The sequence below is a fragment of the Camponotus vicinus genome, unplaced genomic scaffold, assembly GCF_025532165.1.
Source record: "Camponotus vicinus isolate PSW18456_S1 unplaced genomic scaffold, iyCamVici1.0 SCAF_5, whole genome shotgun sequence".
Classification (NCBI taxonomy): domain Eukaryota; kingdom Metazoa; phylum Arthropoda; class Insecta; order Hymenoptera; family Formicidae; genus Camponotus; species Camponotus vicinus.
Window position 1 is genome coordinate 396,754 of NW_028141977.1, and position 12,651 is coordinate 409,404.

At 35.2% G+C, this 12,651-nt stretch overlaps 1 protein-coding gene across 6 annotated transcripts in view; it reads left to right on the plus strand.

Moving 5' to 3' along the window:
- The window catches only part of Raskol (Ras GTPase-activating protein raskol), a 281,119-nt gene that overhangs the window by 96,865 nt on the left and 171,603 nt on the right, over positions 1–12,651 (plus strand). For 4 of the 6 annotated variants that reach the window (XM_083099958.1, XM_083099961.1, XM_083099963.1 and 1 more), the window contains exon 2: positions 3,548–4,030. The exons of the other annotated variants lie outside the window; for them this stretch is intronic. In XM_083099958.1, the coding sequence (XP_082956084.1) occupies positions 3,799–4,030 (232 nt within the window). In that variant the 5' untranslated portion in view covers positions 3,548–3,798. The remainder of the gene's footprint in view (positions 1–3,547; positions 4,031–12,651) is intronic. 6 annotated transcript variants of the gene reach the window in all.

A 12,651-nucleotide genomic window follows, 5' to 3' on the forward strand; every position in this document is an offset into this window, starting at 1 on the left:
CATATTTCAATGAACATAATAACACTAGGAAAAATTACTATACGTAATCTCGTTTCTTTCTGATTAATTAAAGATCTTCTCGCGCCATTCTTCTCTTCTTTTTCGACTGTGCCCTCGCGCGAGAAATCTCGTGTGTGAGCAATTCTGTAATTCTTCTCCCCGTCTCGTATCGTACCGTATCCTTTTCTCCTTCGTCCTCGCGCATGCTACAGAACGAGGGGCAGAAAAGGAAGAAGGAAGAGGGCAACGAATTCTACGCCGTAGTCACGAAACGCGATTACACGTTCGCCCGCCAACTTCGAACTCTGTGGATGCGAACGACCTCTCGGCCCCCGGCGCGTTTTTTCTTCTCCTCTTCTCCCTTTTTCTGTCTTTCTCTCGCTCTCCTTTCTCTTTCGTCTTTCTCTCCTTTCTGCCATCTCTCCTCTTGGTGCGTGCACGCGCTCACCCGACGTATTCCCGTGCGCGAAACCAGTTCACGGGCCGCGATCTTCGGCGAGATCGTCCTGGAACGGATCATGATCTTGATCCTCGTCACACGCACAGACGCGATAAATTTCGGGCCACGATCAGGGCATGCACATCCGCGGAAACGCGCCTGCTCGTTCTCGCAAATTACGGACGATCGATGATCGATTGTGATCGAAGAACCTCGAGGCTGAAGCAAATTCGATCCAAAATATATTAGGGATGCTTCGTTCTCTTCTTCTTCACTCTTTTTTATTCATATTAATATATACTATCTTTGGAAGATCTGTAAAAGTGCGAGATAATCGATTATTGATTGATGAACAAAGCTTGGATTTGATTGCGAGGAAAATGGGAGGTAAAAGAATATGCTGGAATATTACATCGTTGAAGTGTCTCTAATTTTTTAATCGAAATCTTTTTTTACTGATCCATAATTTTCTTTTCTCACTTAGTGTGACAATTTCTGAGAAATTAATTTTTGACACTGATCATTCTATTTTTAATAAAGATGGATATGCTATATATAATTTGCTCTTAAATAGATATTTTTTGATATGATTTAGAATAGAAAATTTAATTTAAAACAGCGAAAAATTTTGAAGTTTCTACTATTAGAAACAATTTGTAAATATGTGAGGTTCTTAAAAAAATTAATTCATTAAAAAAAACAAATATATTTATTAAGAAAAATTTTTAAAAAATTTAAATTTATTAGAAAACAAACTCATCCATAAAAGATAAAGAACTAATATATTTCCTCTTTGCTGAAGAGCTCTACATAATATAATAATTTAATAATCTTGCCAAACATCCTGATCGTCACGAGAATATTTTGAAAAAAAGTCAATGACTTTATATCATGAATTGCAGACTGAATCGAGCGTCCTCCATTCGTACATATGACTAACGATTGCGTATTAAGTATTTGTCGGATATAAACACGTTGGTATTTAACTGGTTGGAATTCTTTATCAGTGTCGCCAACATACTTTCCTCTTTTTTTTTTCACGTAACTGGTTTTTCGCTTTTATCTCCGCGAGAATCCCTCGGGAAATTTTTTTTGCGCCGCGTAAATACGCGTAAATAATTTATCGGCATAGCAGAGGTAGCGGATCGCTGGTGTCATAATTTATATCTGGCTCGCGCACGAGAAGCACGCGCGAGATAATTAATGTCTCATTCCCGCTTAACCCTTTCGCTCTCAGTCTATTTCCACATTTTGCTCTGTACCACATTCAATTTTCTTATATAGAGAATTTAATATCGTTAAGGAACAACTTGCGAAACGAATCATACTCGTATTCTGGAAATATTGTAAATTTGTTTTTAGGTGGGAAAAAATATTACACATGTATTAATATTAAATTTAATTAATGAATTAAAAAGTCAAAAAATGTAAGAAAAAGTTATTTCGTTCAAATTGCGTTAATAAACGGTATTCCCAATTTCTTGTTCCACACTGATCTCGTGATTGACGGCTGACAATAAGAAAGTGACTTCTCTCATCGTGATCTTGAACTTGAAAGATTCGTAATGACAGGTTGTCACAAGCTGGCCGCTTGTCCGAGAAAGCGAGAGAACGCATGACAATCCCCGCTTTCCTTCTCGCGCGTGTTTGACACGGTAGGCTCTTTACGGGCGACTTTGTCATGCTCGATGAATTCATGTAAGTAGACCACAGATTGAAGATTATGGACTCAAAGTTATCTGTCTGTCGCTCTTAATTAATTTTTACACATATCTGTACATCTTAATTTTATACTGTAAATACTAATATAATTATTGCATTTAAGAGAATATTTTTTTGTTCTTTTTACATATATTTTTTATCATTTATATCGATGTAATTATATATCAATTATATTCGAAATTTATTTTTCAAATTATAACATTTGCTACCTGATGGAAAGACAATTTCAAATTTCGTTTTATTTGATTATGACAGATTCTATCATGAATTTAAGATTGATTTTTTTTTTAAATTAATATTTTGTTTGACAAGATTTTCATAAATTTAATTTTATTAATTTTAACATATGCTTTTTTTGTATCAATTTTTTGTCTTTTATTAATAATATATTTTTTTTCACCAAATTATATATTTTATATAAAAAAGTATATTATTAAAATACATTGTTTTAATGTGTCAGCAAATAACGAAGAAAAATTATGAAAATTATTTAAAAGAAAATTATCTTTTTTTCTATTTCTTTTTATTATTTTTGAACAATCTAAGATTTTAATTATAATACTTGACTTTGAGAAATATGAAGATAATTTGCATTAAAAAAGATTTTTCTTTATTTGAATTTATTTAAGCAACGTGATAACGATCGCATTGAACACATTACACGTCAACCGTTTAGTTATATATTGAATCGATCAATTTAAATTTGGTTCCTGTTCCGTCTTCTTACTTGCAGTCGGCAAGTAATTAGAAGTTGAGGCTAATTAGAATGGTAGAAGGCGTAAGTTATGGAAAAAATCAGCAGCGCGCGTCGGTGGGAGTTATTATGACGGTTATTAGCCTGGCGTGTGGGGTTAATTTATGAAAGCCATTAGAAACGAATGTCTGATTAAAAACAGCGTCGATACTTATATATACCATCGGGAAAGAATCGTCTTAATATACTTCATATTGCGCAAGCGTATAAAATATCCCTTCGGACTTTAAAAGAATTGTAGCTAATTTTGATTAAGTGGTAGAACTCTCATTTTTTAGCGGAAGAAAAAGATGAACGCGGTGCGAGAAATTTTAATTTTAACTCATACTTGGCATTCCTAATCTGAAGAAATTTTTTACACATGGTTGCCCCATTTTTTTAACGCGTCTGAATCTTGACAAGATTCTTTGATAAATTTGAACTTTTTCCATGAAAAAGAACTTAATATTAATTACTTTTGAAATTAAACTTTTTTTTAAATATTTCGCAACGGGAGAGAGAAGTTCAATTTATCCAAGATTTCTGTCATTAACATTTCACGCATGAAACGTGTGGGACCTGTATATATCTCACATCGCACAGTGGAGAATATCGTTTTCAACACGCGAAAGATTCAAACCGATTCTCCCCAGACGAGCGGACGCGAGTTACCGTGAAATGAAAAGGTGAGACTCACAGAGGGGTGCGCGGAGGTGTGCGAGGACGCGAGTTCCGACGATAAAGAGGCGAGGAATCCGTGGAGGAATTGATGCTGCACGTGAGAGTTATATCTCCGTGAGAAAAGTTCGGTGCATGCATCGCGGGACTTATTAAGCGGGCAGCGGGGGGAAAGTGGAGAAAAAGATTTTGCGGTTCTCTCGCGCGGTAGAGCGTTGGTCTGAAAATGGCATTGACGCCCCGATGCCGCGGAGGCGGCGGGGAGAACCTCCCCGAGGAGCTGGCGAACGAGGACGACGGGGCCAACGGGGGCAATTTCGAACCCCTGAGCGATTCCTGCGGCGAGAGCGACATGGAGGGTCTCGACCTCTCTCTCTTCGAGCCGCAAGTCGACGCCGCTTCCTGGTGCGACAGCCGCATCCATGCTGGAACTCTTCACATTTTGGTCCATTACTGCGGTAAGATGTGCCTGCACGATATATATGTACATATATCCCCTTCCTTCAGAAATCTCCCTAGGCTTCTGGAGCGAGAGATTACGAGTTTTGATGCGTAAAATGATTTCAAGAAGATTGAGACGGCTCTTTATTTTATTTTTTTTTGCTTTTTGTATTGTTAAAGATTGTCGTAATTTACATGTATTTTATTTTATTAATATTATACATTTTATTGCGCGAGAGAAAAGAATAATTTTCATAATCTTAAAACATTTTTCTTAATCTTGTTTTCAATGCGTAAAATAATTTCAAGAAAATTAAGTCTATTCTCTTTTTATTCTTCTTTATATTCTTAAATATCCATATTTTATTCTATCATTTTATCGCGCGAAAGAAAAAAAATAATTTTTCTCCCTTTATTCTTGGTATTGTTAAAGATCGCCAAAATTTACAAGTTGTATAAATTAATATACTTTATTCTATTATTATTTTATTAATGTTATTAATTATTAATGTTTTTAGAAAAATTATTAATGTATTTTATCGCACGAAAAAAAGCATAATTTTCATAATTTTAAAACATTTTTTCTACTCTTGTCGATATTTTTCTCTATGAATGTCGCTTTTTTTTAAAACCGGATCGGTAACTTGTTAGGAAAATTCTCAGAGATCGAGATTGAAAAACGAAAGATATAGATGCGGAAGCGTCGTGCATCACATTCGTTCCGGCTGAGGTAACAAATGCGCGCGATCTTTTAGGATTTACGTCGTTGCTCGACGCCGTGAACTCGTATATCGCCTTGCGTAGGATGAGAAGATGGCCGTCATTTAAACGTGTACTTAACACGTGTCCGTGCTTTCTCTCTCTTTCTCTCTCTCAGAGAGAGTGTCAGATAAGGTATTAAAGCGATATCTTGGCGCCACCACGAGTGGGTTCGAGTCAGGATCTGACTAATATGCAACATGTGTGCGACGCAAGAGCGATGCACTTGCGTCATTATTTCATGGACCCTAGGCCAATTGCTATCTTTCGCATAATTGCCATTAACATACAATACAGCTCACGCACACGTCGAAAGGAGATATTCTTGTCCGTGACTTACCATCGCGAATTTGTCTCCACGGCCGAGATTAAAATTGAATTATAAAAGTGAATCTATACCATCACTTTCCATGATCATTCTGGATGATCTTTGACGCGAAAGAGAGTAAATTATTTCTACAAAGAGGTAAATTCATCTCGCACTCTAAAAAAAAAAGATTCCCTTTCGAACGTCATATTTTTATAAACAAATGTGTGGAATAATTTATGATTAAACTTATGCTTTTATCAGCATTCATATAATTAATTGAATTTTATTTCTACTTTGTGCAAAATTACAAATTCGCATTAGATTGAATTACATAAAAGTTTGTCGAGCAATGCATTAGAAAAAGACCTCGTTTATCCAGCGCGTTCATTTTGCATCATCCGGGGAATAAGCCGTATAAATTCGCCTTAACCGCGCAATTGCGCGTGTGGGCGCAGACCGCAAAGTTAAACGGCCGTCAAGCTTTTTTGCGTATTCACTCGGTAGGCGACTTTACCTTGACGCCGGATATGCATCCTGACGCCACGCCGGGGAGGGCGATTGGGTAATTTAACCGAGGCAGATCGCAGCAAGCCGGATAATGTATGCACTCCGTACGGGATTATTATTAAGCCGATACTATTAACTCGTTGATGCGAAGAGACAGTCGCGTTTCGCCGCGCTTTTATGCTAAAAACGTGACACATATTTTACTCCTGTAATTTTTAAATGTTTCGCAATGAAAAAATATATAATGTTTTACAATTATTGTCCGTATTTGTTGAGAATATGTATATGAATAATATGAAACTTTATCTTCAATTCTCTCTTATATTATTTAATGTCTTTGATTGTTTATATTTATATCTGCGTCTTTTATTTTTTATTTTATGATTTGAAGAAGCAGATAATTATAAATTAACATATAGACATTTTAATGTTCAATGGTTCTATTATTATTCTATTATTATCTTTATATTTAATTCTATTATTATTGAAATATGTATTTGAATAATTTTTTCGAAGAGAGTTAATTTTGCGATTAATTTCTACCTAGTGCGAAAATTTTACAAAACAATATTTATTACACTCACACATACATTTTTATCTTCTCTCACAATAATATATAATAAAATTTCAAATTATCAATAATTTTTTAAAATAAAATCTCGAGAGTAAAATGTAATTATTATAAAACAATAATAAATATAATTACATTCATTATGAAATGATGGTAAATTGCAGAACTAAAATCGTTATTTAATACGAAAAGAATTGTATCCCACGTATTCGCTATTTTTTGTATTTTAACATGGACGTCAAAACGTATAACGCTTTTCATTTTTCGCGTGGGTGATGGAATGAAACGCCCATCAAGATTTTCTTCGGATCTTCTCGGTAAGAAATTTACCTTGACGCGCGCCGGATACGCATTTCGATACCACATCGTAGGAAATAATTATAATAAGTAATTTAATCGAGTAACGTAATCGCACATTGTGCGTATAATATTATTGAGATAATAGCATTAATTCATCGGATAATAATATTAACTTATTTATATGGAAAGATTATTTTGCGATATTATTATTTGTAAATGTTTTTTTGTAACGAAATTTTTACACGCATTTTAACGTCTTTAAAGTTTTGTAATATTTAATTGCACATAAAAAAACTTAAATAAGCATTTTAAATTATATACTTGATATTAACACGTTACACACACGCACACAATATTTGTAATTTATGCAAACGTAATTTCTCTCTGGAACGCGACATGAATATGATAGCTAACGGGTCTTCACGATAGAAAATTCCGTCGATAGGAATTTCCGTTACTATTGGAATTTTTATTGACATGTATACATTTATCGCGAGATTAAATTTGATGACCGTGACATTGTAATGTTGGCATTTTCATACTTGTAATTCTTCGCCCCGCTTACTATTTCGATTTTCTCACGCGATATATATTTATACGCGATATATTAGCACGTGCTCAGTCAAGTATATAACGCATTTCATTCGCACTCGCGTGTGCGAACGCTTTTTACTCGCGTTAGACGGCTGCCGACCGCCGAGTGAGACTGCCTGTCAAGATTTTCTGGGGATTTTGCCCGGTTGGGAATTTTACTATGACGCCCCGGATGACACGCACCTTGACGTCATGTCATAAAGATAATTGGGTGCATAGCATTATTAACTACGCCGAGTGAACGTGCCTGTCGTACGTCAACGTGAATGCGTGCGAAATGTTAACTCACGCAGTTCGCGAGACCTATATCGAAGCTGGGAATGAAAATAAGCGATACATTAATATGTGTATCTCTCTTTATATGTATATATTTTTTATTGAACATATTATAGCGCTTCAAAATTAAATTAATTTATTAATAATCTAAAATCAGAAAACGGTAAATCCCTTTTTTATTTAAATTATATATATATATATATATATATATATATATATATATATATTATTATATATATATATATATATATTAAATAAATAAATATTATTTAATAATTATTAATAAATACTAAAATAATAAAATATTATTTTTAATAATCGAAATTCAGAAAAGCGTTGAGAGAACGTACATATATAATTTAAATAAAAAAAGGATTTACGCGATTTTTCAATTTTAAATTACTAAATTAATGTAATTAATTTTGAAGCACCGTGATACGTTTAATAGAGAAAAAAAATAATTACTGGCCCACACAGTTACTCTTTTAAAAATAGTAATTAAAAGAAAGAGGGACACTATATCGTCTCTTTCTCAAGATGGTAATAGTAGATAATCCCGCGTTACCATTATTCGATCCATCACACTTTACAGCTGATTCACAAGCAAAGAGCGACGCCACCGTTCTTTCCGGCGTGCGCAAATTGCTGATTATTAATCTAACAACGCGCTATCCTTTCCCGAGAGCCAGGTCCTATGTGCGTGTTCGCCGCACTTAAACAGAAAATCGTCGCTCTGGGCGGCGTGGCCTGGTATAGACGCAACGTAGACGAAGTAGAGGAGGTCGAGCAACTGTTGGATTCGAGCTCTTCTGCTCTGCCGTGGGCGACCGGACCGATGGATCGAGATGGGGCGAAGGGGAACGGGGAAAGGAAACTGTTACGAGATCGATTTGCGGCGTAGACCAATTAAATCGTGATCCACCGCGCGCGGATATAATGCCCCGGCAGAGATCCCGCTCGCAGATATAATCTCCATCCTCGTCGCAATAAATCGATGTAGGTAAATGAGTCGCAACGCGGCGCGGTGCTTTCTACCGCGGGCTGTCTTCCGTCCTGCTTTCTTCCCTCTTCGCGTTCCATTACCCACTTACACTAACTGACTGCGAGAGGAGAGTCCACTATTGCCGCTGCTCGTCGACGTAAACACACGTTGCGGCTCATCGCAACGTCGTCCTCCGGAAAGGAAGACGACCGACGAGACTCGCTCGCAAAGACTGACTCCGGGCTGATTCTCACGTGGGAAGATCTTGCTCTGTCACGTATTGATGCGAGGCAATCGTTAGACTGTCGCTTCCTACGATTTGTTCCTCGACCCCGTCCGGTTTACATTCTCAGCATGACACTGGATGCTGCGATTTATGGGGCTTTTGTTAAGGAAACGTTCGCGAAACGATACGGAAGAGTAGAGATGAATATGTATCTTCGATACGCGCAGCAACTCGTTGCGGGTGAACGCATATTAGAAAAAGTATAACTGGTACGAATGGGCATGGATAGTTATTTAGATCTGAAAGTTGAAAGATCTAGCCCGAAAATAAAGACTGAGATTGCTCTGAGATTAAAATCTTTGTAATCTGTCTTAAGTAAAATAATGCCGATCTAGGATTTTGAAAATCTTTTGATAGAGGAATAAATTGAGAAAAGAAATACATCTATTATAATAAATATATTTATTATTTATATATTGTTATATAAGATATATCAAAAATATGTGTTATAAAATCTTATAGAAATATATCTATATTTTCTCGAATTTTGGAAGAGCTATTTAATTTCGAAGAAATATTTTTTAGCTCGTTTTAGACCTTGATGTGCCATTTGATATCCGTTGCATCTAGTTTTTGCCGCTTTTACATAATATTGCATGATTTGTCTATTTATAATTTGATGAAATTATGCTTTCCCCGTAATTCGAGAATTCTCTGTGTTCGAAAATTGAGAGGAAAGTTGAGGAAAAGGTTGTTTTGCGCGACTGCCCGGATAAATGAGAGAATGTCGCGCCGTCCGATTGACTGCACCAATTCCATTAGTCCAGCCTGGAGTAGGCTGTTTCCGGATGGTGCGCGTGTATTGAGTTATTGTGAGAGCCGCAACTCTCTGTGTGGAATATCCGCGCCAGAGAGTGCTTCTTGTTATAAGTCGGGTCGGTATCCGATGAGGAGATCATCAGTGGAATCGCTCATGCGGACAATTAAAAATATCGATACGATGCTTATCGCGATGCAATCAATCGATATATCTTGACCAATCGACCGTGACATCGAGATATACATCATTGCGCGAAAAATTGTTTAGCATCGCAAAAAAATTCAAATCTGTTTTGATCTGTTGTCGAACAGCAGCGAGAATTTTGTTACATTACGCAAGTAATTTGCGCGCTCGTGTCGGGAACATAATCTAAAATTGCTATACTTTTAGTGCTCCGCTTATAAAAAGTAAATTATACCTTCCATTGGAAGGAAAAGAGAAGATTATAATATTTCACGGTAACCTCGAATATTTCTCCTTCGTCGAATCGATCTCGTTTACGGTCTACTAAGGATCGTGAATAACGTTATCCTCTTTCTCTTTTGCAGCTGTGAGAGGATTTAAACGGAAATTGAAACTGTGAAAGGTCGATATTATTGAAAAATTTATGAATCAATATGCGATTTTGCTCTTTTTTTTGAAGCTATCTCTTACACTAGATACGTGAAAGATTTAATAACATATCTGTATACAATTGAATTATATAATTCGGTGATCTGGATATTTAGATTTTCACATATTACTTGTGATTAGTCAGTTTCATTTTTATTATACATATTTATCAATTTTTAAATGTATTTACATACACTTTAATTTCCTTAGGAATTAATTAAAAAAAATTTTTTGATTAAATCTAATTAAATACTACATTAATTAAATTTATGCAGCAATTTTTTACGATATAAAATAAATCAACACACAAAGAAGTGTTGAATTACTATTGTTTAACTCACGTCGTCGAGCTTCAAATAAAGATTGACCATACATATTCAATAAATCAGCTGACAGCAACAAATTTCCGCGTTCTATTACATACATGATTGACTTAACTTCTCATTGCTGCCGCAGTGCAGCATAGTCTGTTCACCTGTTCTGTCATTGCAGATGCAACGAATTCTCTCTTTTAATGGAAGTGTCAGCCGCAGTCGTACGAATCGCGCAGTTAGAAAATTCGCAGTCTTTTATTTATTCATTTAAATGCGCTGTCTGTTTGAACAAATACTTCTGTCGTGCTACAAGAAGATTCTCAAAGAATGTTTTAGCGATTCAAAATTAATTGTCTCCGTAATTTCCACGAATAATTACAAAATGATCGATTCATATCTAACATTGTATTTTAAGGGAGCTTTAATTTTTTTACGACTTTTAAGATGTAAAAAGATATTAAATATTTTAAATTTATAATATTTAAAAAAATAGGCATACAACGAACATATAAAAGCAAATTTTTATTAAAGGTAACTTAGTCGCCAAATTTTGAATATACTTTAGAAATATCTTTACTCTTTAATAAAGTAATTTCTCTATCGAAAAATTCGGATTCTATATCTTAAATGCAAATACGAGTGCGAGTTTCCAGCAAAATATAGGATAACTTGAAAAGGGGACTTGTGGCGCGACAGAAATTAATTATACGAAATGAACGCATCGCATTCGTCGATGTCGGTTTCATTAAAACCAGGAAATTGTTCGGGTTCGACGTTCCGATTATACCAGGTGTTTTGACTGGCTGCTAGCAACACGATAGCAAATCTCGCTGTAACCGACATCCTCCTCCTTGTTTCTGCTGCTAATCAATACGCTAAATTAATGGAAATAATTACCCTTGAATACTCATATAAATAGAAGAAATCAGAAAACATTGCAATCGCGAATTTTCATTCGCACATTATTTATCCTTTTCGCTAAATATTTTTTTTTTAAATTTATAAATCCTATGGAGTTATTGCAAAGAACTCTACCATCGAATCGTAATTTTTACATGATCTTTTCTTCTTTTCTTTTTCTCCTTCTCTTTGTTTGCGAATATAATATAATTTACCATCTTATTTTTTACGTGTGTATTTTATACACATATTTTCAGAATTTTCTAAAAATTAATATTTTGTACATATCGGAGTCTTTTTTTAAAGGCAAAAAGCGACAGCGCAATTTTCTCGGACACGTGACATCGAATTATTTCTCTCGTGATAGAAATCGTGGTTGAGAGGCAATTAAATTAACCGATCGCCAGATGTTATACGATAACGACACCGTTTCCCATTGACGCCGTTCGCACACGCTTGCAATCAATTTGCAAATCGTGATGCATGCTACATGCTACTTGCCTGCTGCAACCGGCATGGTTTGTCACTGTGTAAACGAAACGTCGTTTATTGCAAACTATGTTCGCAAATTGGCACACTCGCCACCGTATTGATGTTTTACACAGAGACACACTTATTCGCTCTACATTTCAATTTTTCGTGAGAGTTAATAAATGATCCGTTGACCTAATTAGATTTAATGAATTTGCTTCGCGTGCACTCTCGAGACGACGCCATGTAGAGTAGACTTTCGAGTATTCGCAACAATTGGGACTGACAATTAAAGGAATTATGCCAGCTTGTCTTCTCGAAATGCGAAACGGCACGAAAGAGACGAAGTCATCCGAAGTTTACTAACGGAATTAGTATTCCTCGATTTCTCCCTCTAGGCTGCTGCGAATTCCAGGCGCGGCCCAGCCAGCGTGGAATTAAGTTTCTTGATAAGGGATCGGATAGAGAGAGAAAGAGAAAAAGGGAGCACTGTATGTCGAGTCAATTCTGACTTTACTTTTATTTTTACGCGAAGTAAGGGAGTTATGGAAGTTAAGGAAAAGTCAAAGAGCTCAAGAAAGTACAACTAATATTATTAGAGATGATTAAAAGAGACAATTATATAAAAGGTAAAGATCGAGTTCTCAAATGCTCTTTATGCTGAAAATTCTTTTGCTTTCTAAATCACATTTACTGAATGAATTATTCGTAACTCGATTATTTCGAGACCTTTTTGTCTATATTATTAATTACTTATGATAAGTATCCATTGTAAAATAAATAATATCGAAAAGTTTTCGGATCCGCAAAAAGATTTTGCTGAAGAATCTGTAACAAATAAATTAACAAAATAAATTGCAATAAATTAATATATATTTTTTTATGTGATGCATTATATATCACACAGTATTTTTCTTTTATTTTTTTTACTTGATTTTTTGATACGTAATATGCTGATTGATAAAACGGGGATCTTATTCTTCTACCCTTTCAACT